Source organism: Anser brachyrhynchus, assembly GCF_964034855.1.
Source record: "Anser brachyrhynchus genome assembly, chromosome: 1".
In the NCBI taxonomy this organism is placed as follows: Eukaryota; Metazoa; Chordata; class Aves; order Anseriformes; family Anatidae; genus Anser; species Anser brachyrhynchus.
In genome coordinates, this window is record NC_137694.1 from 211,109,822 (window position 1) to 211,137,762 (window position 27,941).

General features: G+C 61.6%; 2 protein-coding genes across 11 annotated transcripts in view; both read left to right on the top strand.

Annotated features, from left to right (window-relative positions):
* The first annotated feature begins 1,186 nt into the window (after window positions 1-1,186).
* On the top strand, window positions 1,187-9,222 carry P2RY6 (pyrimidinergic receptor P2Y6). 10 transcript variants are annotated; one of them, XM_080575280.1, is made up of 4 exons: window positions 1,193-1,272; window positions 4,549-4,653; window positions 5,710-5,824; window positions 7,144-9,222. In XM_080575280.1, exon 4 carries the CDS (start codon window positions 7,180-7,182, stop codon window positions 8,164-8,166), a length of 987 nt encoding a protein of 328 aa, XP_080431406.1. In that variant the 5' UTR covers window positions 1,193-1,272; window positions 4,549-4,653; window positions 5,710-5,824; window positions 7,144-7,179; the 3' UTR covers window positions 8,167-9,222. The 10 variants fall into 10 exon arrangements, with proteins under 10 accessions (XP_080431410.1, XP_080431411.1, XP_080431403.1 ...); XM_080575282.1 differs by lacking the exon at window positions 1,193-1,272 and adding an exon at window positions 1,301-1,429; XM_080575276.1 differs by lacking the exons at window positions 1,193-1,272; window positions 5,710-5,824 and adding exons at window positions 1,473-1,891; window positions 2,020-2,442.
* Window positions 9,223-11,184: 1,962 nt separating this feature from the next.
* ARHGEF17 (Rho guanine nucleotide exchange factor 17) overlaps window positions 11,185-27,941 on the top strand; it is a 36,430-nt gene continuing 19,673 nt past the window's right edge. The window contains 1 exon segment of the mRNA XM_080559473.1: window positions 11,185-14,296. Coding sequence (XP_080415599.1) covers window positions 11,444-14,296 — 2,853 coding nt within the window. The 5' untranslated portion in view covers window positions 11,185-11,443.

Sequence of the window (27,941 nt, forward strand, 5' to 3'; positions counted from 1 at the left end):
AACCCCCACCCTGCAAACTCCGTTTGGGGTGGGATTTAGGAACACCCCAACACCCCATTTGACCCAGATACTTGCACGGGGGCAATGGGGAACCTTCTCCAGCTGTGCTTCCCATCCAGCTGTTTTTCCCATCCAGCTGTGCCTCCCCATCAAGCTGTGCCCCCCATCCAGCTGTGCATCCCCATCCAACTGAGCTGTCCCGTCCAGCTGTGCCCCCCAACAAGCTGTGCCCCCATCCAGCTGTGCATCCCCATCCAACTGAGCTGCCCCAACCAGTTGTGCCCCCGTCCAGCCGTGTCCTCATCCTGCTGTCCTTCCCCATCCAACTGTCCCCCCACCCAGCTATGGTCTCATCCAGCTGTTCCCCCATCCAGCTGTGCACCCCATCCGGCTGTGCACCCCATCCGGCTGTGCACACCCCTCCAGCTGTTCTCCCATCCTGTCTTCCTTCCCCATCCAGCTGTTCCCCCACCCGTCTATGGCCTCACCCAGCCGTTCCCCCATCCAGCTGTGCACCCCCCATCCAGCTGTCCTCCCATCCAGCTGTGCCCCCATCCCACTGTCCTTCCCCATCCAGCTGTCCCCCCGCTATGTCCTCATCCAGCTGTTTCCCCATCCATCCGTGTCCCCCTCCAGCTGTTCCCCATCCAGCTGTGCATCCCCATCCAGCTGTGCACCCCATCCAGCTGTGCACCCCACCCAGCTGTGCACCCCATCCAGCTGTGTCCCCATCCAGCTGTGTCCTCCTCCAGCTGTTCTTCCATCCAGCTGTGGCCCCCATCCAGCTGTGTCCCCATCCAGCTGTGCACCCCCATCCAGCTGTTTCCCCACCCAACTGTTTCCCCACCCAGCTGTTTCCCCATCCAGCTGTGCACCCCATCCAGCTGTTTCCCCACCCAGCTGTTTCCCCATCCAGCTGTGCACCCCATCCAGCTGTGCCCCCCATCCAGCTGTGCCCCCCATCCAGCTGTGCACCCCATCCAGCTGTGCACCCCATCCAGCTGTGCCCCCCATCCAGCTGTGCACCCCATCCAGCTGTGCACCCCACCCAGCTGTGCCCCCACCCAGCTGTCCCACCACCCAGCTGTCCCCCCCCTTCCCAGCCGTCCCCCTTTCGCCCTGCCCCGTCCCCCCGCAGGTGCCGGATGGTGCGGAGCGGGGCGGAGCGGGGCGGAGCGGGGCGGAGCGGGGCCCGGCGGGCAGCAGCGGGGCCGCCCCGGGGCTCCCAGCACCGCCACCGCCGCCGCCACCCCCGGAGCATCCCGGCTGCCGGTAAGTGCTCAGCAGAACCGAACCGGGCCGAGCCGAGCCGAGCCGGGCAGGATGAGGCCCGGCGGGGGCACGCAGGAGCGGGCAGGCTCGGGTTGAACCGGGACAAACCCAGCCCAAACCGGGCGGGAGCAAACCCGACCCGGGCAGAGGGATCCGGGTAGGATCGGGGTGAACTGGTCAGGGTGGGAGCGGGACCGGGGGAAGGATTTGGCCCTGGGTCTCCCCTGCTGCTTTTTGGGGTGACAGCGGGCACGCAGCCAGCCGCACTAGGGCTGTGCCGGGGGGGGGGGGGTGCAGGGTGCTGGGCACCCCAAGGGTGTCTGAGGTCCCTCAGGAGGGGGCTCAGGGCTCTTTTTGGGACCTGGGAGGGGGGGATCACAGCTGGTTTTTGCCCCCCAGCCCCATGTCCACCGCACGGCCAGCCCCAGCATCTGTCATCCACCGGGAGTGGGCTGGGGTCTTGGAGTCTCCCTGGCTCCCACCAACAGCCCAGGTCGGGGTCTTGGAGTCTCCCTGGCTCCCCCCTACAGCCCAGGTCGGGGTCTTGGGGTCTCCCCAGCTCCCCCCTACAGCCCAGGTCGGGGTCTTGGGGTCTCCCCAGCTCCCCCCAACAGCCCAGGTCGGGGTCTTGGGGTCTCCCCAGCACCCCCCAACAGCCCAGGTCGGGGTCTTGGGGGTCTCCCCAGCACCCCCCTACAGCCCAGGTCAGGGTCTTGGGGGTCTCCCCGGCTCCCCCCTACAGCCCAGGTCGGGGGTTTGGGGGTGTTTTCCCTAAAACGGGCACCCCTCTCTTTCCATCCCGTCTCAGGGATCCGGCTGAGCAGGGACGTGTCCGCCTCGCCGGCGGCTGCCAAGTCCCCAGGTGGATATGGCAGGGGGTATTTCAGGCATTTCGGGGAGGTCGAGCAGCTGGTGCTGCAGAGCAGGGCTGAAAAACTCTCCACCGTCCCAAAACCAGGGGTGAAGCTCAGTGGGACGGGTTCGCCCCAATGCTCCCCAAACCCTCTGCTCCCACGGCACGGGCAATCGGGGGCGTGCTTGGGGTCCCCGGGGATGCACGCGGAGCATCCTAAAATCTGCCCTAAAACCAGCTGGGGGGTGCTGGGAGCCCGGCTGCTGCCTTTATGTGTGCGTGTACGTAGAGCTGCGCATCTGTATGGAGAGACACGGGTACGTACAGCTCTACATCTGTATGGACAGAGGTATAAACGGGTTCGGAAGCTTAAATCGAGCTGTAAATACAAGGGGGGCTGGGGTGAGTCCCATATTTACGGACTTATAGACCAACCTCTATGTTTGTATGGATAAGTACAGAGGTATGCACATGCACAGAGGTGTATAAGCTTGTATACGTCTGTTTACACGTGTGTGGGGATGTGGGGGAGCATCAGGGTGTAAATATCCCTTTGTGGGTAAATACCCGCGGGTTTGTACAAACCCTACACCCGGCCAGGGGCTGCGAGCTGCCCCGTCCCTGTCCCAACACGTCCCGTTCGTGCTCCTTGTCCCCTAATCCTGCTCCGTGGGGGCTGCAAGAGGGAGGACCCGAAAAAAAAAAAAAAGCCCACTGGAGGCGTGGGGTTGTTTTCCTGAGCAGGAAGGCTGGCTGGCCGCGTAGCCCCGAGCTACGTGTTTTCCCCTTCCCATATCACCTCGCAAACCTGCTTTGCTTAATCCCTTCCCCGGAGCCCTCTCTGGCAGCGCAGATTTGTTGTGTTTCATGCAAATGGGTTTGCAAATGCGCCTTGTGCACGGGGAGAGCTGGCTTGCCCAGAGCGTCTCTCCAAGGGGGGCTTCTCCCTCCCCACTCAGGGAAAAGGGGTGCGGGGAGCAAGGGGTGATAGTGGCCACGCCGAACCTGTGTGATCCCCTCGTGTCCCTAATCCTGTCCTGCCACCCGTGGGATGCTCTCCAGAGCTTTCCCAAATGGGGTTTGTAACGACACTGGGATGTCTCGAGGAAACGCTGCCAGCGAGGGGTGCCAGAGGCAATTCTGCCCCCGATCCCCCTGATTTCCTCTTATATTGCAAAAGGTGTGGTGTGAGTGGAAGTTACCCCAGCAGGTTTTGAGCCCGGAGCTGTCTCTGGGTTTATTTCGCAGCTGGGGCACCGAGGCATGGGCAGGAGGGAGAAGGGAGGTGCCTGAGGACATCGGGGTGCGCATGGGGCGAGCACCCAGCCGTGCCCCCAAAACCCAAACTGGCCTCGTCGGTATCCTAACACCTCCGGGAATCAATAATGGGAGATTTCCCCATCACCCAGGTCTGGCCATCCAGGGCTGCGAATCTGCTGAGCCGCCGCTTTCGCTTCCACAGCAGCACAAAGCCAGAAGCCTCCCCAGTTGCCTCCCCCCCCCTTTTTTCCCTGTCTGCCCGCAGAGCACCCCACTTCTCCTTCCCTTCCCTGCCCTCCCCGCGTGCTGCTCCCCTCTGTTCCCCCCCCCCGGTGACAGATTGCACCCTGCAGAGCCCCCACCCGGCACGGGGCGGCCCCTTCCCCACCACCGGCGCGGGGTTTTGCCCCGTGCCCATCACCGTGGTGTCAGGGCAGCCCGTTTTCGGGTTGGTATTTGGCTGCCCATGGTGCTTTCGGTGCTGCTCGTTCTGGGATGGGAGCGCTCTGCCACTGACCGTGCACGTAGCCTTGGTCACGTCCCTCAGCATCCTCTCGCACACGCTTCTGGGAGAGGTGGTTTTGGGGCAAAATCTGCTCAAGAGGGCAAAATGCTGAGCAAAGCCCCCCTCCTGGAGCAGGGTGCCGGTTCTACCTCGAGTGGTTTTTGGGGCAGAAGGGACTCTTTTCAATGATCGTGCCTCCCATTTCGTGAAAAACCCAATGAAACATTCGTGTCCTACCCGCTTTGTTCTTGGGAACGCTTCCCGGAGAGATCAGGGAGAGGAGGGACAGATCCGGGAACGGCCACGTCCCGCCCGGGGCCACCCGTCGTGCTGGGAAGGACAAACCCCGACCCTTGTCACATCGTCCCTCGCCACGAGCCCAGAGCATGGGCCAGCACCGTGCCACAGGGGTTTCGCCTGCATCCGTGGCCTTTCTTGAGAAAGCAGCGAGCTGCTTGGAAAAGAGCAAGGGGGAACATCCAATTCCTCTGTAAGAGTGGGGACAAATTTAGGTCTGAAAAGAAGGAACAAGCTCAGTGTGCACGTGCCGGGCACGGCGACTTCTTCCTGCTTTGAAAGGGAGAAGAACAGACGTAGGCACTGCATTATTTTGGGGAAGGACGCACGTATTTAGTAGCGTAAATATTATTTATTTCAGCGGCGAAGCCTGCGAGGATCCCACGCTGCATCCAGCGGGGCATTTGGGAAGCAGCTGCAGCATTCGAGGAGGCAAACGGATTTGCTCCGCTCGCAGTTGAGCCAGGTTTAGAAATATAAAAGGTGGATTTTGGGGAGGGACGAGGAGAGGGCGAGGGCAGTGGGGGTGCGGGAACGGAGCTGAAAATTGGCCGGCGAACGCCTGGTGTTATCAGCCACCGATGGAAGAGGGTGGAGGAGGTGGAAGAGAGCAAGCGTCTGCTGCGGTTTTGTTCAAAAGCTGGAAGCTGGGAGGTGGCAGGGTGCGAATGGGGGGTTCTGGGCAGCTGGGGGGGGCTTCTCTGGTGCCTAATCGAAAGGTTGTGCTCACAGTGCTCACAGCTGCGATTTGCACCACCTGGGAGGGATATTTTGGGGGAAAAATCTGGTAAAGAGGGCAAGGTGCTCTGCCAATCGCACCTCCCTGGGCAGGCAGGGTGCTGGCACTGAGCACGTCCCGCTAAGCACCCAGGGGAATGTGTTGGTGACCGTCCCAGCTCGGTGGCCACAGGTGGCACAGGTGGCAGCTGGAGCTGCCCCATCCCAGCCTCTGCCCTTTCCCGTTATTCTTCTTTCGCTCCCAGCCCTATATCCCAGCCTCAAAACCCACCCAGGTGGCCTGGGGCACCCATGGGTGCTCATGGTGCCATGGCACCATTGTCACGTCCCCAGCCAGGCTGTGTCTGGGGCGCATCTCCCTGCCCCGGTGGCATTTCTCAAATGTCACTGGGTGGCCAGGCGCTGAGTTTTTAGGGTATGGGGGGTATGGGGTGTGTGTGTACGGGGTGTCCCTACATGTGTAGGGGGTGTGTGCATGTGTGTAAGGGGTGCACATGTGTCCACATGTGTACATAGAGGTCTGTCAGGCGGGCGTACAAGTGTGCATAGGCAGCGTGCATACATGTAGGTGTGGGTGGGTGAGCACATGTCCCCCCCCGTGTGTGCTGGGGGTGTACACATGTGTTTTGGGGTCCGTGTGTCTGCGTGGGCACGTGTGCGTGCTGTGGGTGCCATGCGGTGCCGTGTGTGCCCACCCTGCCGTGCCGCGCCATGCCATGCTGCGCCCACCCTGCTGTTCAGCGCTGTGCCCACCCTGCCACCCCGGTTTCTGTTCCCCATCCAGCACCGGGGTGCTGCGTCGGGGCAGGAAGGGGAAGCGTTGCACAACACCCGGGGCTGCAGACGCACCCAGGACCCGGACCGGGCGGCGGCTCCCAGCACACCGGGCACCCCAGCGGGTAAGCCACGCTGGGGTCCCCCACCCCCACCCCCAGCACCTCACAGGCCACCTCGTCCCCCTTTTCCCAGCAGTGATCCCATGAGCTGTGGGATGGCTGAGGCTCCAGCGGTGGGTGCTGCTCCACCTGGGCTCCCGGGGGAGGGCAGGGGGGTGCCGTGACCCCGCGCTGCAGCAGGGAGGCTCGGGGTGCAGGGGACAGGAGACAGAGCAGGTCACAGTCCCGGGGGGGTGTTGGGGGTGGCAGTGCTGGGACCAGACAGTGTGTACCAGGGGGCACAGTGGGGTATGGGGGGGACACAGGGGGTCCATGGCAGCAGGGGAGCTGATACTCCAGCCTGGTGCCCCCCCAAAACAAGGGAGCCCAACCCCCGCCTCCCTGCCTCAGTTTCCCTCCGGTTCCCGCACAGCCAGAGGGTGGCACCCCCAGCCCGGAAGGGTCATGAAGAGGGGAAGTGGGTGCCGAGGTCGCAGACAGGTCTGCAGGACGAGGGTGACGGGGAGGAACTGAGAGAGGCAGGAGAAGCAGCTCTGCACGCCGCTGCCACGGGCGCTTCAACCACCTCGAGCGTGCTCAGCACCCATGGGTGCCAGGTGAGGGCCCTGGAGAAGAGACATGGGCGGGGTGGCGGTGGCAGGGTGGGGGACAGGGCCGCTGCGGTTTTGCAGTGATTGCTGCCTTTTGTTGGGTTTTATTTCCTCGTCCTTTCACTGCCCGCTTGCAACCCGCTCTCCCGGTAGAGCGGGCTCCAGTTGCACCCTCTGGCTCAGGGACACAGCTTCCCAGCCCCATAACGGAGTGGGTGACCTCTTCCCCAGCAGCCCAGAGGCCACGTGGATGGGCTGATGTCACCCCCAAGACCCAAAATCTCCAGAACCAGGGAGCTGCTGCTCTCCATTCCCCGATGAAAGCACCCATGAAACATCTGAGCTTCCCTCGGCACTGGTGGCGGCTCCCAAAACGGGTGGCTCGCTGTAGGGTTTTGGCACCCCCTGCAGAGGACCGGGGACAAGGGCTGAGCTCTCTGCATCGCTAAAGGCTCTGCTGCAATTTCATCTTTAGCAGCCCTGCCCATCCGGCATAAGAGCAGCTTGGCCTCGTGCAAAGTGCCAGCACCAGGGGGTGGTGGTGGTGGTGGTGGCCACCGCGCTGTCCCCAAGGGGCCACCACCCCGCACAGTGCTGCTCTTTCCACCCAACAGACCCCCAAATCCATGATGAGGAAGGCTGGGGCTATGGGGTTGCATGCACTGATCCGGGTTCATCCTGGGTGTGTCACCCCATGGCCAAGCCACCAAGTGTCCCCTTTGTCATTCGCAGGTGCTGCCAAGGGGCCACGCTGGTGAAGAGGGGACCATGACCATGGCCAACGTCACAGCCGGGAGGAACTCGTGCACCTTCCACGAGGAGTTCAAGCAGGTGCTGCTGCCCCTGGTCTACTCGGTGGTGTTCCTGCTGGGGCTGCCCCTCAACGCCGTCGTCATCGGGCAGATCTGGCTGGCCCGCAAGGCGCTGACCCGCACCATGATCTACATGCTCAACCTGGCCACGGCCGACCTGCTCTACGTCTGCTCCCTCCCTCTCCTCATCTACAACTACACCCAGAAGGACTACTGGCCCTTCGGGGACTTCACCTGCAAATTCGTCCGCTTCCAGTTCTACACCAACCTGCACGGCAGCATCCTCTTCCTCACCTGCATCAGCGTCCAGCGCTACCTGGGCATCTGCCACCCCTTGGCCTCGTGGCACAAGAAGAAGGGCAAGAAGCTGACGTGGCTGGTGTGCGCCGCCGTGTGGTCCGTCGTGGTCGCCCAGTGCCTGCCCACCTTCGTCTTCGCCTCCACTGGCACGCAGAGGAACCGCACCGTCTGCTACGACCTGAGCCCCCCGGACCTCTCTGCCGCCTACTTTCCCTACGGCATCACGCTCACCGTCACCGGCTTCCTGCTGCCCTTTGTGGCCATCCTGGCATGCTACTGCAGCATGGCCCGCATCCTGTGCCAGAGGGACGAGCTGATCGGCCTGGCGGTACACAAGAAGAAGGACAAGGCCGTGCGCATGATCGTCATCGTCGTCATCGTCTTCTCCATCAGCTTCTTCCCCTTCCACCTCACCAAGACCATCTACCTGATCGTCCGCTCCTCGCCCAGCCTGCCCTGCCCGGCCCTGGAGGCGTTCGCCATTGCCTACAAGTGCACGCGCCCCTTCGCCAGCATGAACAGCGTCCTCGACCCCATCCTCTTCTACTTCACCCAACGCAAGTTTCGTGAGAGCACCCGCTACCTCCTCGACAAGATGAGCTCCAAGTGGCGGCACGACCACTGCGTCACCTATGGCTCCTAGGTAGATAAGGCCACCTCAGTGTCACCGGAGCCAGGGACAGAGCACTTTTGGCTCGAAGCTGCGTAGCGTGGAGACGGGGACGCGCTTGGGGACATCTCCTGAGCTTCCAGCGCTTGCTTCCAGCCCATCTCCAGCCCACAGCGGTTGCAACGAGGTGTCCCCGCTCTCCGAGGGTTGCCCTCCACCGGTTGCTCGATGCCATCCTGTTTTTTAGCTGCTTTGTGCCACCTTTTGGTGGAGGCTGAAGCACCGAAGCAATAAAAACCACTAGGGGGACCACGGAGGAGGCAGTGGGAGCATGGGGAGAAGGGATGGGGCCATCCAGGTGGGCTGCTTGGGGGGGATTTCTGCCCCCAAAAGATGTTTAAAGCTTCCCCTCATCTGGGGAGGATTTTTTGGCTTGTACTTACCTTGGGAACATAGCTCTGTGCTCCGCCACCGAGACCGTGGGGCAGTTTTGGGGTCCTGAACACCAATATCCCCCACAAACCATCCCCGGCACTTCTGTGGACCCAGGAGAGGAACAGATGGGTGTCATGGACATTTTGGGGTAATACTGGCCTATCCCAGAATGGGACCAGACCAGTAAAGGACATGGGTCCACTGGTGCCACTGGTGCTGCAAAAGGGTGAGAGGGCAACCCTGGCCAGACAGGGAGCTGGCGAGGGGCAGTGAGAGGAACCAGGACACCGATGTCATATTTCCCACCCAGACACTATGCCAGGAACGGGGAAACCCCTGCCACTGCCACTGAGCACCTGGGTGACACCGGACTTCAATGCTGAGCCTGCTGAATGAACCAAATCATCACGTTTTGTAGGATTGCACCTTACCCACACGAGGATCCCAGCCGACCCAGGGCTAGCAAAGAGGCTGGGCACCGTGGCTCTAACTGCTTTGCCAGTCCCCTACCTTATAGGATGTATAGACTGAACCTGCCCCTATGTATATGTCCACAAGGATCTGCACATGCTATGTACCATATGTACACGCATCCGAGTGGGGGAACATTGTGCACGGAGCCACCCCACCCCAAATACACTTTGCAAACCCATACTCACAGGTGTGTCTGTGCGATAATCGCGTCTAAGTTGATTTAAGCAATTTGCTTCAAATTTTGGGGATTAGCAGCCCTCCAGCCCGGCTGCTTGCACAAAGCCACATGGCTGAGCACCCCGTTAATCCCAGCTTGCTCACCGCAAACCCGTGGCCGCATCCGGACACACCTGAATTCAGGGAGGGCTGAAGGGTAGAACCAGCCCCAAATAAACCCACCAGCACCTAGGGTGGACGGTCCCTTGCTTTATCTTGGGGAGAACCCTATGTAGGGTTGAGGTTGGGGTGCAGGAAGCAGGGGTGGCCTTGGGGTTCCCCTTGGCCATAGCTCTAGGCACTCGGATCTCTTCCGACGCGTTTTTGGGGTCTCTTATCCCCGCAATTTTGCGTGCTGCGGAAAAGAAAACGGTGGTTGGAGGGAGAAACCCGGGGGGACGGTGGCGTCCCCAAGTTTTCTCGGACAAAGGAAAGGCGCCGGGGGGGTGACGCCGGGCTCGGGCTCAGCCACGCCGCCCGGACCCAGGAGAGGGCGCAAAATCTTCAGGTTTGGAGAGGGCGCAAAAACTTCGCGTTTTGGGAAATGTCTGCGGGGAGGCGGCGGGGCTGGGGGGGACGGGGAGCGCTGCCCGGCCCTGCCGCGGGGACACCCTGCCAGGTGTGACCCCCAAAAAGCTCTGCAAAATCCCCAAGGATGTCCAATAAAGGCAGAAAGGAACATATCCTGTATTTTTCCATGAGCGCGGATGGCCCCAGGCCACCTTCATGGGGTGTACAAGCAGCCTGGGTGCCTCAGAGGGGTTTGGGGACACCGTAGGGACACCCCAGACCGGGGTAGGGGCATCCAGGACATCCCAAAGAGGTCCAGGAGGTAGAATCGCCAATTCTGGGGTGCTTTCAAGGCACTTGGAGCTCAGTTTTTACACTTTTGTTCTGCCTGGTCTTGGGGGTCTTCTCCTTCCTGCCAAGCCCCATCAGTGGGTCCCTTGGTGCCAGCAGGCCCTGAAGCCACGGTGATGGGCACACCTCGGGGATGGGGCAAGGAGGGCTCTTCCCTAAATCCTGTCCCAAATGCCAGTGACTGCGCAGGGACGTCATCAGCAGGCCCAGGAGACACCCAGCCCTGGGGGCAGCGGGGCAGGAAGGTGGTGGGAGGGAAGGGAGAGCAGGGGAAGGAATCCACGGCGTTGCCAGAGGCACTTTTTAATTCTTGAAAAAAAATGCATTTATGGGGGTTTTGTGCCCCTGGGACAGAGATAGCAGCGTCCTTTACATGGTGCAGCCCTGCTAAGCAGGGTCATCCCATTCATTTTCGGTTCCCCAGTGATCAATCTGCTGTCTTTTTTGGGGGAAACGGGCTTATTGCCTGCACGTAACAAGCACTGATGACCCAAAAAGTAAGGAGAAAAACTTTCAGCGGGGCACTGAGCTGCTGGGGTGCCTGGGGAGGTGGGGACAGGGTGCCCGGCCTTGGATGAGCCACAAAGTGTGGCTGGAGAGACCCAGGTGGAGAAAAGGGAAAGGGGCTCTCCCCTCCAGCTCAGAGTGACCCAGAGTCACATCCTTATCCTGTTTCCCAACCAAAAGAAAATCAAATAAACACCAAAAGCTGGGGGGGGATGGAGATGGGGGATGTGGGGAGCCTGGTGCTCAGCCTGAGCAGCTCTGTGCCACTTTCCCTTCCCTTCCCTTCCCTTCCCTTCCCTTCCCTTCCCTTCCCTTCCCTTCCCTTCCCTTCCCTTCCCTTCCCTTCCCTTCCCTTCCCTTCCCTTCCCTTCCCTTCCCTTCCCTTCCCTTCCCTTCCCTTCCCTTCCCTTCCCTTCCCATCTCTTCCCTTCCCCTTTTTCTCCCTCCTCTCCTCCTTCTGCTGCTGCTCTTGCAAAAAAAAAAAAAAAAGCAAAAAAAAAAAAAAAAAAAAGCCCAAAAGGGCCACTGCCACCATCCCCCTCTCCGGGAGGAGGAAACCCCGCCTCTCGGGGAAAGTTTATTTGAATGCAACAAATAAAAAAGAAGGGGGCGAGGGAAAAAAAAAAAAAAAGAGGGAGGGAGGAAAGAAAGTAAAAAAAAAAAAAAAAAGGAGAGAAAACAAAGCGGGCGTGATGAAGCCCGCTGGCAGCCCGGAGGAGGAGCGGGGCCGGGCGGTGCCTGCGGCGGGGGGCAGCGGGGCCGGGGCTGCCGGCGGGGCCGGGGGGCGGGCGGAGGCGGCGGCGGGGGGGGGCACACAATGGCGGAGGGGGGCAGCGGCCGGGCCTCCTCCTCCTCCTCCTCCTCGCAGCCTTCGTCGTCGTCCTGCCGCTGCTCCTCTTCCTCGTCGCTTTTTTCCCCGGGCAGCCAAGTTTTTCCGGCGCGCGGCTTGGCCCCGTCGGTTCGGCAGCTCTCGCTGCGTTTCGGCCGCTTGGAGCCCCCGGGCCCGGCCCATGCGGGGCCGCCGCCTCCTCCTCCTCCTCCTCCTCCTCCTCCTCCTCTTCCTCCTCCTCCTCCGCCGCCGCCTCGGGGGCCGGCGCTGAGCGCGGAGCCGCGCTGGCCCAGCGTCCCGGCGATGCGCAAACTCTTCGGCGAGAGCGGGCGGCAGCCCCCGGGGGCCGGCAACGGGATCGGGACCGGCAGCGGAGCCGGGAACGGGATCGGGACCGGCAACGGGGCCGCCAACGGCAACGGGACCGGGAGCGGCCGGGGAACGCCGCCGCCGCCGCCGCCCCGCAGCCGCGTCCCGCACCCGGCGCTGCGGGCGCCCCGCGGGGCTGCGCCGGGGCCCGGCCCGCATTCCTGGCATAGCTCGGCCCGCCCGGCCTCCTCCTCCTCCTCTTCTTCGCCCTCCTCTTCCTCGCCCCGCAGCCGGGGCTCGCCGGGCAGCGAGGGCGAGGGGCTGCTGCGAGCCCCCGGCCGCCAAGGGGACGGCGAGGGCCCGACCAAGTCGGGGACCCGGCAACCGCTGGCCCCCGCGGCCCCCGTGGTGGCCCGGGTGGCCAAGGTGAGCATCCTGCCCTTCGGCAGCCCCACCGGGAGCCGCTACTCCAGCACGGAGACGCTGAAGGAAGAGGAGCAGCCGGGCAGCTGTTGGGTCCTCCACGGCGGCCGCCGCTCGCCCGGCTTCGGGCCGAGCGATGGCGTGGCTTGGGGACAGCCCCAGGCTCGTGTCCGGGCCAAGGTGCCACCGGGCATGGCCAAGGCGAGGCCGGATTTGGGGAGCGACGGCCCGCAGCTGGCTGGGGAGCGGGCCGAGCACCGCAAGTCCTTGTCCAACCCCGACATCGCCACCGAGACGCTGACGCTCCTCAGCTTCCTCAAGTCGGACCTGTCGGAGCTGAAAGTGAAGAAGAAAGGGGTGAGGATCGGCCTCGCCGAGGGGGGCTGCGACGTCCCCCCACCGGCTGGCACGCGGGACCACGGCGCCGCTCAGCCCCCCAGCCGCTGGGCACCAGGCGAGCGGCCCACACTGAAGGACCTGACGGCTACGCTGCGCCGTGCCAAGTCCTTCACCTGCTCCGAGAAGTCGGGGACGCGCCGGCTCTTCCTGCAGAGCACCATGAAGCAGAGCTCCTCCGAGCTCCTCCTGGCCACCGCTGGCAGCCACGAGGCGGCAGCTCCAGCTGGTGGGCGGCGGGGGGATGAGGACGCGCTGCCCATGGTCATCCAGGACCAGTACATCCAGGAGGCCAGGCAGGTCTTTGAGAAGATCAGCAGGATGGGTTCCCAGCAGGACTATGGCTTGGCGGCCGAGCAGAAGGACAGTGGAGGTGTGGAGGGCGTCGGGGAGGTGGCACCCATGGGGACAGACATGGCCCTTCGGGGACAGGTGGAGAGCACGCGGCGGTTGAAGGAAGTGGAGTTGGAGAACTCTCGAAGGAAATCAGTGGAGGAGTTGCTGGGTCATGAGTCGAGCGTGACGGACGAGGGCATCGTCACCGAGCCGGAGCCGGGGCCCACTGGGGTGGCCTTGGGGGACTTGCATGAGGCCGTGGCCGCCTGGCAGTTGCCTGATGCTGCTGAGACTGCAACCGAGCCGCCGCTGCCCCCGACTCAGGCCATGGCACTGGAAGACGTCCCTGTGGCTGGCAAAGCCCAAGCGCCGCTGGAGGCCCCGAGCACCCCCAGCAGCTTGCGGCGCCGGCGGAAATTCCCTTCGGTGGGCACCAACGGGGCCGACAGTGGCATCGGGGAGGGTGGCGGCGAGCCCTACCGCTCCCTGAGCGACCCCATGCCCCACCGGCGATGCCCAGTGGCGGAGGAGGCAAAGAATTTCTCCGTCGACAGCAACCTGCTGGGTTCGCTGAGCGCCAAGGGGGGCATCCCCCAGCCCGCGGCCATCGCGCTGGCCGGCCACGCGGGCAGCGCAGGCAGCGACCTGTCCCTGGGCAGCGACGGGCTGCGGGACTACAGCAGCCTCATCCAGACCATCGTCAGCCAGCCCGGCGCGATGGACAAAGTCATCGACGAGAAGGGCAACGGCAAGACCATCAAGAAGAAGTCGCTGAGCGACCCCAGCCGGCGCGGCGAGCTGCCGGCCGGCGCCTTCGAGGGTCCCGGCGAGGTCATCAGCGAGCTGGAGGGCAGCATCCCGCCGTCCAGCAGCGAGCCCATCCTCTCGGAGCAGAGATCTGCGCCGGTGCGTCCCCAAGGACACGAAGGCTATGGCTTCGACCCCAAGCTTGCTGAGGTGCTGTCCCCCCGCGGCGCCCGGCGCAGCTCCAAGAAGCGCTCCAGCCGCGCGTCCCACCAGGAGAACCAGCCTCCACCAGTGCCCCCCAGCCTCTCCAGGGTGGCCCGCCCGGCCACCAAGCACGTGCGCCACACCAGCGAGCCCGCCACCTTCATCCCCATCTCGGTCCCAGAGCCGCACGCCGGCCACCATGCCCACCTCCCCGTGCCGGATGCCACCCGCTTGCCCGTCAAGTCCTTCCCTGCCCCGCAGCCGCCATCGCTGGAGGATGTCACCAAGCGGTACATGCTGGCCCTCAACTCCGGTGACACGTCCCCCAGCCCCGGGGATGGACCCCGCTCTTCACCTGTGACGCCCACCGCCCCTGAGCCCGCCCGGTGCCCGCGGCAGCCTGAACCCAGGAGCAAGCCCCAAGTGGTAAGTGCCCTTCTTGCCCCAAAACCCCGCTGTTTGGCGTTGTGGGGACTGTTCCCCCCCCCCCGGGTGGCAGGGGTGTTTCGGTGTCCCCTCCTCACTGCATGGCCCTTTTGGGGACCAAAGTTCGCGCGGAGAAGCGCTGCTGGATGGCCCAGAGCAGGGGCCGGCCCTTTCTGGTGCTGAGGGTGGTCCTTGAGGGATCCACCCCCAGAAGTAGGTGATTTTGGGGTGGAAACCAAGCAATTTCTGGGTCAAACAGCACCAAACGTCCAGGGAAGGCAGTTCTCCTGCCTTCCTGGTGCGTTTCCCAGCAATGCTCTATGGGATTCCCAGAAACAGGTGTGCTCTTGACCGGCCACGGGTGATTTTTTTGCCTAAAATGCTGAACCAGAAGTTGCTTTTTCTATGGCAGGGGGCTTAAATTGTCTTTTTTTTAATATATTCCCCATGTTCTGCCCCGGTGGAGCATACCAGCACTTTCTGACCCCAAAATGCCATGTCTTGCAGTTGTTCCCTGTGGACATGTGCTGAACGGGAGCAAGTGTGTCTTTTCCCCTAAAACTTTTCAGCTCGAGGCTCGTGGTGACCGTGCTGAGGTTTATGGCTTATCAGAAAAGTGCACTTTAAAAACTAAGGGAAAAGGGGGGGAAAAAGTGTTTGTAAAGGTTTTATTACCACATTTAATTAATGCTGCTCCCGGTGGGCTCAGGGGGACAGGTTTTGGGGAAAAAGGCGTTTTGCTTTCTCTGGGGGTCAGCTTTGGGGTCACTGGCTTTGGGGTCTTCCCTGCTCGCCAGTGCAAGCGGGGACACGGGAGCACGGATGGGGGGAACGAAGCTGCTGGAAAAGCGAAGCCATGCTCGCAAGCGCCGCCGCCTCCCGCGCCCACTGGGCTTTTAATAACTCAGCACAAGTCCCCGTGGGCTGACGTCCCCGCGCGGCGCCGGGGCGAAGCCCAGAAATACCCGTGGGGGCCGAATCCCATTTCGGTGGCGATTTATGGTGGCCAGGAGGCCGGTATTGTGAGAGTCCCCTGCAAAGCCTCCGGAAGCCAAATGAGAAGTGCCTGGGCAGCATAACCCTTCCTGGCCGGGCTGAGATGTGGAGCGGGGATATTTATCCATGGTGCATGTGCATGCACAAAATTCGGGTGTTTTGCCCATCCTCATCCCCGAGCAGCTCCGAATTGAATGTTTTGGGGTCTCACTGGGTTTTGTTGGGGCTGAATCCCCTCTCCAAGCGCCCGTGTTGGCCCAATGTCCTGTGGATCTTGGTGGCACTGCGATAAGGGCTGTGATAAGGGATTGGGGACTCGCCCCCGTTGCTGTGATGGAGCATCTCGGCCACGGCATCTCCCCGGTGTCTTCTCAGCAAATCCCAAGGGGATGGTTTGGCCTCGGGATGGCAAAGCGCCGGACAGGATGCTCCATCCCCGTGGTGCTGGGGTTGGAGGGCTCCCCGCATCCTCCCAAGCAGGGGGGGACACCAGGGGATGTAGGATTTGCCGATCCCGCTGCTGTCCCACAGACCCGTCCGTGCCACGGCCCCGCGCTGGGATGGAGCTGCAGCGCCGGCTTTGATCCGTGCCCTAGGGCGAGGGTGGGCGATAACTCCCCGGCCCTTTATCAGCACCCATTTTCTGCATGATCCACCCTTTTCCGTGCAATGGGATGGGGGGGGGCTCTGCCCTCACCATCCCCCTGCTTCCTTCTCCAGCAGTTGGAAACGAGAGGAGAAAATCCAGTCCCGGTGTCTGGGTGGGTGCTGGGTGCCGCGTCACCTCCCAGCCCCGCAGATGGGTGCGGGTGGTTGCAGGCTGGGTTATTTTCCCAGCCCCAGGCTGCCGAAATAGCAGCTCGGCCGGCTCGCAGCTGCAAGGCGCCCTCTTTTTTGCACGCTCGTTTGCACAAAAACATTTTGGTGCGGAGTCGGTCGATGCCTCCGGCGCCGTTTGGAGGGAAGAGGAGCTGGAAGGGGGGCAAAATCCTGGGATAAAATCCACGCCGGGGGCAAAAAGGGGATCCCAGCACCCCGACTGCTTCGTCTTCCTCCTGCACATCCCCCTTGTCCGTCACCGCTGCAGCCGTCCAAGAGCAAGGAGCTTCGGGGAGATGCAGGAAGAGCATCCCCAGAAAGGGGTTTGGGGTAAAATTTTGCCCCGTTTTTGGCCAACGCTGATACGGAGCAAGTGCCTGGCGGGGCGAGGGTCTGCCTCCCAGGGGAGCGATTAATGGTTTGCGAGGGACTTGGAGATCTCGGGGCGAAAAGTGCCCCAAAAGGCGTCAAAAAAAAAAAAAGCATCAAGCGTGGCAGTTCCCGGCGCAGCTGGTCGGGAGCATCCGAACCGATTTTGGGCTCATTTTAGGTGGATTTTCCCCCAGCCTACCAACTCCAGCACCAGCCCCGAGCAGCTGGGAGCCCAGTTTGGCTCAGCATCACCTCGAGGACGTGGGACACGGAGGGGCCGGACCCCCCTGTGGATGCTCCTCACCTTGCCTGAACCCGCCAGACTCGGCACCAAGGGGGCGAATTTCTCCTTTTAAGGGCAAGGCTGCAGCTGTATCTTTGAATCTCTCCCCTGCCTTCGGCTTTCTTTGTGCCGCAGCCATAAGAGAACTTAAACCCGTATTTTATTTCCCCTTTGATTTATTGGAGAGCGGAGCTGGGATGTTTTACTTCAGATGGCACCAGCTGTGGCCGGGGGGAGGCGAGGGGGACCGAGTTGCTCTCGTTACAGGGCAGAGCACCAAAGGCCGGATATAACCTGGGACCGAGCGGAGATTTACACGTTCCTGGACCTTCAGAGAAGAAATTATCTTTATTTTTTATTTATTTCCCCCCGCCTGGGCTCTGGCTTGCAGCAGCGCCATGAGGCTGATCCTCTGCTCGATGACATTGTCGGCTCCACGGGGACTTTGGGGCATCCGAAGCGCTCGGCAGTGCGTCGTGCCATCTGTCCGTCCCGGCATCCATCTCCAGGGAGTAACAGCGGGATCCGGCAGTCCTGCAGCGTTATTCCCCTGAGATATCCTCCCGGTTTGCAGCCCTGCCTGCTCCTGGTTCATTAGGACTTGCAGTTAACGAACCTAACGCTCTCCTCCCGTTGAGGTCTGGATGGGCGAGTGCTCCCCGCGGTGCCCGGTGGAGGTGAGGATGCTGGCACCGTGCGGAGACAGCGAGGTCCCCAGGTGGCCAGAGGCACAGGATAAATCCACCCCTGCACTCCCAGCCTCGCCGTGGGCTCAGCACCCACTTTAATCCACGCTGGGTTTGATGCTCACCATCCAGGATCCCCCTCGAGCGCCTTCGGCAGGGCTGCAGGCTCAGCACACCGCGTGCCCAACCATTCCCAACACTACCAGAGCTGTTTTTTTAATTTTCCCCCAACTTATTTGTCATACACGGGGCAAGGAAAGGGCACAGACATCCAAAAAATCCCAAGCAAAACACGGACCAAATCCCTCCGGCTGCTCGCAGCGCGGCAAAACCCAACCTTTACCCAAAAAGCCCCCCCGGCTCCTTGCTGCACCGGTGATTCGGAGCGGGGCAGCGCCGCTGTGCCGGCTTTTTCCCGGGCTGCGTGTGCCGGCGGGTGGCTGTAACGTGCTGTTCTCCCTCGGCAGCAGGACTGTTTGTCCTGGGAGCCTTCCAGCGTTTCTCCGTGGGGCCGGAGCCGGCCAAGGCGTCCCTGGTGCCGAAGAGCTCCTCCGGCCGTGCTCGAAACCTGGGCATGAGGCTTTTATCCCCTCTGTGCCGTGCGTCCCGCAGCAAAACCCTTTCGCAGCGTGGAGGCTGCGGGAAGAAATGCTACTTTCAAGGGAGAAAGAAAAAAAAGAAATGCGTCAAAAGGAAAAGAAAAAGGAGTTTTTCTGGCTCTGCCAAGCCCGGCGGCGTCCCGTGAGCCGCCGGGACGGGTGGCACACGTGTGCGCACACCCATGCACACGCGTGTGCAGCGCCCCGGGGGGGTGGAAAATTAGGTATGTTTGCTGCTACGCTCTGTTTGTTGACTTAGCAGCCGTCGGATTAAAGAGGAAAATATTGACATAAATATAGCACCTCGCAGGATCGGACAAGTCATGGGAACGTGGCCCTGGAGCGGCCTGGCCGCTGCCTTCCCCACCTGCTGCTCCCCACCGGGGACAGGATGGAGGGAGCCAAAAATGCTGATTTCTTCCCCCAAAAGTGGACAGGGAGCAGATTTGGGGCTGGCGGAGGGGGAAGCATGGTGTAAAGGTGGTTGCATTGGGGTTTCGGCGGGCTGAGGGGATTGGAGCATCCTTTGGCCTTGTTACACCCTCGGGAACATCCTCGTCCCATGCAGCAGCCACGAGTCTGTCCCCCTCTGGGGACAGCTCTGTCCCATCGGGGGCTTTTTGCTTTTTTTCTGAGTGCAGGGGCGAGGCGTGAAGGTGGTCCTGGGGAAAAACAAGCAGGGATTTGCAGCAAAAGGCACAAAAAGTCCTCTTGACGTTGTCCCACCGGTAACGTTTCCTCCCTGGAGTTCGGCACCGGGCACCCGTTCGTCCCCCTTCTCCCTTTCCCCCGCCTCCCTCCTCGCCGATCTCCATAGAAACCAGGTTTTGGGCCACGGCTGGGAGTTTTCTCGGGTTTTGGCGTTTCTGGAAATCTATAATTAAACGGCCGGGGTTGGGAGGGGAGGGGCGGGTGAATCTCTGCTTTCCTCTCCCCAGCGCCAAGGGCTCGCCTGAATCTTATCCTGGCTCTTTTCCAGGGGAAACTGAGGCACGGGAAGGGCTGACGTGGGGCCGTGCAGCCCCCTGGCATCCCACCTCATGGCTTATAGGATGGAGCCCCATATTCCCCGCCGGCGAGCCCTAACGAAGCATCACTAACGAGGAGGCAGAGAGCTTCAGACTATTTTTACCCCCGCAGCCGATATTCCCGTGGCCGTGTGGTTTTGGGATGGCGAAGGGAGCTGTATTTTGGGATTGCTGCGGTTGGTTTGTGCCTGCGCCAGCAGGCACAGCCTGTAGGGGCACCAGCTCGGGAAGGGTGGCTTGTCACCCTTTGGGGACATCAGCATAGAGGGACCTGTGGGGTCTGGGGGCTTTGGGGACGTGCATTTTGGGGTTTGGGATGTGCTGACCCAGAGACCAGAGAGCAAGTCTGGTGTCACCCCCTCCTCGTTGTCCCTTGTCCCCCGTGCACAGCGCAGACCCATCACTCCCACCCTATTTGCACCCCACCATCTGCAGCTCACCAGTGCCTGCGCTCCCTGTAATTAAAGCCTGTAATTAATTAGGAAAAGAGCTCTGAAGGGTGATGGGTGGCTCTCGGGCTGGGTCGCAGCCACCCCTTGTGCCTGATGGATGCGGGGGCCAGGATCCGGCCCTGGAGCGAGAGGGTTAGCGCCGGGCTGGGCCCCGTGCCGGGGGCTGGCCTTGGCCCGCGGCCGCGCACCCAAAGGTCAGGCTCCTGGCACGAAGCCCCGATTCTGCAGCGAGGGTGGGAGGCTGGGCCAGGAGGGGGCTCCGCTTCCAGCCCCGCCGAGCAGCCCCCGGCCCCGTGCCGGTGCTGGGGGACACGTGTAGGGAGGCACGGGAACGTCCCCCGGTGCTGGGGGGCACGGGGATTGGGGCATCCTTGGTGCTGGGGTGCACAGGGAGGGGTGCACAGGGAGGGTTGCTGTGCTGGTTTGCACATGCAAGGGTGCACGGGGAGATTCGCTTTGCTGGTTTGCACGTGCTGGGGTGCATGGGGAGATGCAGGGGTGCTAAAGGACATCCCCAGACGTGCTGTCCATGAGCATCAGGGACAGGGACATCCCTGGTGCTGGTACGTGCATCCCTGCACAGGGAGATCCGTAGTGCTGGGGTGCACATGCAAGGGTGCACGGGGAGATCAGGTGTGCTGATTTGCCTGTGCAACAGTTTATGGTGAGGTTTGTGGTGCTGGTTTGCACGTGCAAGGGTGCACGGGGAGGTCTCTGGTCCTGGTTTGCACGTGCAGGTGTGCAAAGGGACACCCCCGGTGCTGGGGTGCACGTGCGCAGGCAGATCTGTAGTGCTGGTGTCCATGTGCAAGGGTGCACGGGGACTTCCCTGGTGCTGGGGTGCACCTGCAGGGGTGCACGGAGATGTTCCCCGTCCTGCTGCCCATGTGAATCCCCATACGGAGAAATTCCTGGTGCTGGTGTGCTCGTGTGTCTGTGCAAAGGAAGACTCCTGGTGCTAAGGTGTGTGTGCAAGGGTACACAAGGACAGCTGCACTGGTTTGCACGTGCCAGGGTGCACAGGAAGGTTTCACGGTGCGGGCTTGCACACGCAGAGGTGCACGGGGGGGGCACAAGGCTGTACCGTGGCCGTGCACGCTCTGCATTTCTGGGCACCCTGCCTGCGTGTGTATACAAAGAGCCGTGCCTGGGCTTTTCCATGCAAAACCGCATGCAGCCGAAGCGTTCTGTGAGCTCCCGTGGCTCTTGGGTGGTTTCCCGTGACTGAGGGAGCAGAGTGGTGATGTGCCTGGGCCTCTGCTCGTTTTCAAGACCCAACATCTGCCCCAAGCCCCATCCTCCTTGAGCTCCTCATCCTCCCCCGGCTCCTCGTCCTCCTCGAGCCCCACCACCTGCCCAGCACAGCCCCACCACCATACGCAGCACCTGGCCAGTCCCAACGGCACCGGTGCAGCGCCAACCTTGGAGTCCAGTCAGGGACTTCTCCTAAATTCAGGTGCAAGAGGGGGTTTCTGGTTTGTTCCCCAGCTCGGTCTGTGGGTGGAGAAAGTGGTGTCATTGCACAAGGTGCGATGGAAGGTTCCTTCCTTCCTTCGTTCCTTCCTTCGTTCCTTCCTTCGTTCCTTCCGTCCTTCCTTCAGTCCTTCCGTGCTTCCGCCCTTCCGTCCTTCCGTCCGTCCTTCCGTCCTTCCGTCGTTCCGTCCTTCCTTCCATCCTTCCTTCCATCCTTTCATCCTTCCTTCCTTCCTTTCTTCCACCCCCCCACCTAGCCATCTCCATCAGTCTCCATCCACCTGTCTCCATTCATGTCATTCATCCATCTGTTCATCTCCATCCATCCATTCATCTCCATCCACTTATCTCCATCTGTACATACGTCTCTGTGCATCCATCTCCATTCATCCATCCGTCCATCCATCCATCCACCCATCCATATATCTCCATCTCCATTCTTATCCATCCATCCATCCATCTCCACCCATCTCCATCCATCCATCCATCCCCATCCCCATCCCCATCCCCATCCCCCCATCCATCCATCTCCAGCCATCTCCATCCTTATTCATCCATCTCTCCATCCATTCCCATCCATCCATCCATCCATCTCCATCCATCTCCACCCATCTCCATCCATCCATCCATCCATTTCCATCCACCAATCCATCCATCTCCATCCATCTCCATCCTTATCCATGCATCCATCCATCCATCCATTCATCTCCATCTACATTAGCCATCCATCTCCATCCATCCATCCATCTTCACCCATCTTCATCCTTATCCATCTCCATCCATCCATCCATCCCTACATCCATCCATCCACCCATCCTTCCATCCATTTCTTATCCATCCATCCATCCCTCTCCACCCATCTCCATCCTTATCCATCTCCATCCACCCATCCATCTCCATTTCCTTCTCCACTCATCCATCCATCAATTCATCTCCATCCATCCATCCTTACCCATCCACCCATCTCCATCCATCTCCATCCATCCCCACCCATCTCCATCCATCCCCATCCATCCCCATCCATCCATCCATCCATCCATCCATCCATCCATCCATCCATCCATCCATCCATCCATCTCCACTCATCTCCATCCTTATCCATCTCCATCCGTCCATCCATCCATCCACCCACCTCCCCCCATCTCCCCCACCTGCACCCCCCCACCCCCCCACCTCCCTCCCTTACCCCGTCCCACCACTCCCAGCTCCTCCATGCCCCACGGGCACGCTTTGCAGGGCATCCACGCTCCACCTTCCCTGACAGCAGAAGCTGAAGGCACCAAGCCTGGCGTGCAGAGCCAGACCCACAGGAGCTGTGATTTCCACCATGCTCTTTCCAGGCCAGGACGTGTCCGGAGAAGAACACGGGTCGCTTCCACCCCCGCTCCCCCCAGCCCGGCTCTTTTTAAAGCTCCGATGTTTGGTCCCGGTGGGGCTGTTTCTCCGGGCTCTCTTGGTTTCCATGGCGAGGATGGGTGAGGAATTTCAAAGGGAAAGGCTCCAGTAAATGAACTCTCTCTATAAATAGCGTGTTTGCTTTTGGGTCTTTGGGAACCGCGGCCTGGCCAATCGGAGGGAGAGCGAAAATCAGCATCTGGGTAAAAATATTCCAGCGGCTCGCGCCTCGGTGCTGGAGGAGAGGGTGCAGAGCTGCTCACCTTCGGGGTCCTGCCCAGCCTCCCAGTCCCTGCCTGCACCAGCTACTGGGACCAGTCACCCCGTGGCTGTGGTCAGGACCAGTGCTAACCCCAAGCTGCGTCCCCCCAGAAGTCTTACACCGATACCCATATTCATTTTAAGTTGAATCCCTACAATTTTAGGGCTGGGGGTGCCGATGAGGGCATCAGGCTGGGGAGACCGCTCATCCTGCCACGTCCCTCAGCCCCTGCACCCCGGTGCTCGTCCCTTTTTGGGAACAGGGGTGCCTCGATGCCACCGGTCACCCCACCGCTGACATCCGAGCCACCAGGGAACCCCACAAGGACTTGGCATCGGGGCAGGGATGCGCTGGGGAAGGGACATCCACGGTGCTGCATGGTGGCATCACCCATCGGGTCCCTTCTGGAGGAGCCGTGGGACCAGCAGGAGACTGGCAGCTGGACCAGTGAGGGGACAGCGGTGGGACGGACGGGGGGACAGCCCAGCAGCGTGGCTCGAGCAGGACTGGTTAATATTTCCCTGGCAGGGCCGCGGGGTTGCTATTTGTGACCGCACGTTCCCTGGCCCGCTGGTACTCTCCAAAGAAAACAAGCAGGGAGTTGTTTGCATGGGAAGATTGGCATCTCCCGGCCCGGGATATGGTTTCCTGCTTTTTTTAGCCGGGATAGCAGGAGACTCGCCGGCCTGCCCTGATTTGGCATCCTTCTCTTTGCTTTTTTTTTTCCTTTTTTTTTTTTTAACGGGTTTCATCCTGACCCCCCGGCTGCGATCCTGTCGCTATCGGTCAGGGGCCGCACGCAGCAGGAGCCGGTGCCGCGCACGGGGGGGAACGCGGCGGTGCTTTTCGCTCTCGCTTTTCGGTTGCCCCAAAGCCCCGCTGCGATGGGATGTAGATGGCTCAGAGCCTCGGGGACCAGAGACGGGGGCCGCCCCCCGGCCGCCCGCGCCCGCCGCAGGTCAGTAGATGCCTCAGCACCCTTATCTCACCCCCCCCCCCCCCCATGATGTGACAATGACACGCCGGGGAAGGCGTCACCTCTCGCCCCGCCGTGACGCGGCGCGTGCTGTGGGCGGTCCCGTGCTCCCCCCCAAATTCCTCCTCCACCAACCCCCCAGCACCATCTCCCCGCCGTGGCCGTGCTGTGCCAGGGGACCTGTTGTGGTCTGGGGGGCTGAGGGGCTCGGGGTGGCCGCGGGGTGTGGGTGGTGCTGGGGGTGGTGGCAGGAGGGGTTCAGCTGAGGGCTTCTCCTGGTGGCTGTGGGGTGGCCATGGTCAGGGCAGGAGGACATGTGTGAGGCTAGGGTAGGGGCAGGGCAAGGTCTGCTTGGGGCTTCGGGGTGTCCGTCAGGTCCTGGTGGCTTCTGGGTGCCCATCAGCTCCTTAGTGCCCATCAGGTCCTGGTGGCTCCTGGGTGCCCATCAGCTCCTGGGTGCCCATCAGCTCCTGGGTGTCCATCAGCTCCTGGTGGCCCTTGGGTGTCCATCAGCTCCTGGGTGTCCCTGGACACCTGGTGGCTCTTGGGCGCCCATCAGCTCCAGGGTGCCCATCAGGTCCTGGTGGCTCCTGGGTACCCATCAGCTTCTGGGTGCCCATCAGCTTCTGGGTGCCCATTAGCTCCTGGTGGCCCTTGGGTGCCCATCAGCTCCTGGGTGCCCCTGGACTCCTGGTGTCTCTTGGTTCCTGGGTGTCCATCAGCTCCTGGTGACTCTTGGGTGTCCATCAGCTCTTGGGTGTCCATGGACACCTGGTGGCTCCTGGGTGTCCATCAGCTCCTGAGTCCCATCAGCTCCTGGTGGCCCTTGGGTGCCCATCAGCTTCTGGGTGCCCATGGATTCCGGGGTGCCTGTTAGCTCCTGGGTGCCCAGCAGCTCTTAGTTACCCACCAGCTCCTGGGTGTCTATCAGCTCCCTGGTCGCTGCTGGCTCCTGGTGCCCCTGGTCTGCTAGGTCCCCATGGACTCCTGGATGTCTTTTGGATTTTGGGTGCCCATCAGCAGCCCCTGGGTGCCCATGGACTCCTGGTGCCCCTTTCCTCCTGCGTGCCTCTTGGTTCTTGGGTGTCCATCAGCTCCTGGCTGCTCCTGGGTAACTCCTGGTGCCCATCAGCTCCTGGGTACCAGGCTGGGACCCTCCTGGGACCCCCAGGTTTCCTCGCACCCTCCTCCCCAGGCACCCTGCCCCATGCCACCACGCACCCAGGCCGTGTTTTACCCACGTGTGCCAGCAGGAAGGGACAGGACCAGCACCCAGCGCTGCTCCGGGGGGGGGTGGCACCGGGGTGAGACGCATCCCATTGCACGGGGCAGAGGAGGATGCTCACGGGGTACCGGGGATGCAGGGTGCTGTGCCGGGTCCCTGCACCAACCCAGGAGCCAAGGCAGGGCTCAGCGATGAATTTTAGGGGGGGTCAACACCGGAGCTGCCCCTTGTCTGGTGGGTCGGGGCCGAGGGAGCCCGGCCGGGCGCCGTTCGGGGCCGGAGGCGGCAGGGGGGGAGCGGGGCCGTGTTGTTGCAGTCTGACCTAAGCATCTGGAAAGCAGCGCTCTTGGGCTCTGGCCTGCGTGACTAAAACTTGAGGCAAAAACCTTCCATATTTGGTGAAAGGCGCTCTAGGGCCCGGCAGCCCTCGCCCCCTGCGGCACGCTTAACCCTCTGGGCGCCCCTCCGGCCCCGGCCGCGCCGAGGGGGCTGGCGTGCAGGGAGTTTTGCGGGGGCTCGGCGTGGTGGGGAGAAATGCCGGGGATATAAAAAGGGACGAGCATCGCGGAGTGGCTGGGAGGATGGTATGGGATGGAGCCTGGATTTGGGATGGAGCCTGGATTTGGGGATGGAGCAGCGGTCCTGGCATGGGTACGGCACAGGAGGATGCCCCGGGATGCGCCGAGTTTTGGAGAGGGGCAGGAGAACCCCTCGCGTCCCTTCCCAGCAAGGCAGGCCCTGATTTCAATTAAAACCACGTGGGAAAAGCCCTGCTGCCCCGCCGCGTGTTTGCCTGATGAGTTTTTGTTCCTTCGGGAAATGAGCCTCCCTCCTTCTCCCCGGCCCCATCCCGGCTCACTGGGGTGGCGCGGGGTGCTCAGCGCCCTTCCTCACATCCCGGCAAAATTGCTCCATCTCCTTTTTTTTATTATTATTATTTTATTTTTTAAATTCTGGCTTTTTCTCACACTTAAAAAGAAAAATGACGGCCGGGCCGTGTCCTCCTGGGATGAATCACCGTAGTCCAGCAGTCAAAGAAGGGAAAGAGCAGCTAAGCCAGCCCCTCCGGCCTCCCTCATTAATGCGAGCTCCTTCCCCGCGATTTATGGCCGGGGATCACATGGGCCTTGCCGGGAAAGCGGCGCTTTTTCCGCCTACCGCCGACAACTGCAATCCCTTCTTTCTGGTAAAGGGGACGCCGAGCCCGGGCACGAGCCTCCTGGAGGGCCGCGGGGCTTGGGAGGCGAAGGGAAGAGCCGCGTGGTTGGAGCTGAGCTGGGAAAAGAAGAAGCGGTGGAGATTTTTAACCAGGGCTCTGCCTGGGAAAAGGGGACAGGATGCGGGCTCGGGCTGCTCAGTGGGATTTCGGCAGCTGACCTCGCAGCACATCCATTTGCTGGTGAAGGGGCCGAAGCCACGCTGCTCCTCCTCCTCCTCCTCTTCCTCCTCCTCCTCCTCCTCCTCCCGGCCCCGCTGCCGGCCGCGGAGCATCTCCGCACAAAAAAGCACCGCTCCCGGGAGCCTGGGAAAAACCACGGCCGAGAGGCAAAAGCAAACATCTCCAGCCCGAGGGCTTGCGAATAAACACGGGGGTATTATTAGTAACCCAGGCTGAGCCGAATCGGGGCTCCTGATTTATGCTCCCGGTTTCCTTTCAAGAAGTTTCGCTCCGCAAAAGCGCCTGGGATGTTTCTTACCCGTGGGAGAAAGGCGAGCGGCCGCCTGGGGGAGCGAAGGCAGCCCCCGAATGGGGAGTAGGGCCGTGTATGATGCTGGCCACCACCTTCCTGCCCCAATTCTGCAGCTTTTCGCAGCAAAACACGCGGCCCCTCGTGCTCCCCATGAAGCCCCACGCCGCTGCCCCGTTGCTGCCTCCGGGAAACCCCATCCCGAGGAGAAGGGCCAGCGGAGGGCTGGGCTGGTTGCAGGGCTCACCTCGAAGGCTCCACAAAGCCCAATGAAACTTTCTGGTTCCGGGCATCCCAAGAGGAGGTAACGGGATTTTTCCGAGCGCTTTTCCTGCCAGAAACGGGGCGATGGAGGAAATACGGGATCGGACCTCATGGCAGCATCTTGAGCTATTTAGGTTTTCACATCAGCCACATCACTGCAAACCGCCAGCCCCATAAACGGCTCATTTAATTAACTTCAAACTTTCCTCCAGAAAAATAAAACCAAAAAAAAGCCTCCTCTGGCCTTCGGGTTAGCCTGAGAAACTGCCGGCGGAGAGGAGCGCTTGGCGGAGAACGCAGCGAGGGGTCGGCATCCGGACGGGGACAGAAACATTATTCAAAAATTAGGGCTGGGTGGTTGCAATCCCCTGGTGGAAACAAATTTGGCGCCTGGAGGTGCAGATTTGGGGTTGTTTTGCTGGCATGGGGGCTGCCAGCATGCATCGGGTACCTTTGGGCCCCTCGGAGCTGCGCGAGCAAGCTGAGCGCGCCGGGGAGATGCCCTTTGGTGCAGGGCTCTGAGTTGGCTGGAAGCACGTTTCTGAACCTCTTTTATTTTATTTTTTTCAATGTTTTGGGGGGAAATAAAGAGTTAATAAAGCTCCGCAGGTGGAGGTTTGGGGGTGCTCCCCGGGGCAGGGGACTGTCCCCAAAGCCGGTTGCTCTCGCTGTGTCCCAGCTCCCTCTAGTGGGACCCGCCCCGGGCAGAGCAGAGGTGCAGGGTTCCCAGTTCCCACCAGTTCCTTGCAAACTGGGACTCTCGAGGCGGGGAGGCACCGAGAATTCACGCGGCTTGCTTTTGGGTCGCTTTGCTCCGGTTTTGCTTTTCTTTCGAGAGTTCCCGGTTTATTTGCGGAGCTGAGGACAGGCTGTAAGCGGGGAGGGACACCTCGCGCCTCTTCCATTTCTTTTTAATTTTGGCACATCTCGCGGGGGTGGCAAGAATATCGCCTCTCTTGACGCAGGGCTCCCTCCTCTTCAGCACGGCTTTGGAAGCCCTGAGCAACAAACCCCGCTCCCGAAACGGTCTGAAACCCTCCGTTTTTACCCAAAGCAGGGCATTTTGCCCCAAGATGAGGCTTGCAGGACCTGCAGGGTCCCCACGCAAAGGCAGCGATTTTCGCCTC

What these genes read in the sequence shown, in the direction of transcription:
- P2RY6 (XM_080575276.1), top strand. Translation starts at nt 1,676, where the DNA reads ATGTCCACCGCACGGCCAGCCCCAGCATCTGTCATCCACCGGGAGTGG. An exon ending in ATCTGTATGGAGAGACACGG is followed by an intron (nt 2,443 to 4,548) that starts GTACGTACAGCT and finishes TATTTATTTCAG; the next exon opens with CGGCGAAGCCTGCGAGGATC. An exon ending in TCCGCTCGCAGTTGAGCCAG is followed by an intron (nt 4,654 to 7,143) that starts GTTTAGAAATAT and finishes TGTCATTCGCAG; the next exon opens with GTGCTGCCAAGGGGCCACGC.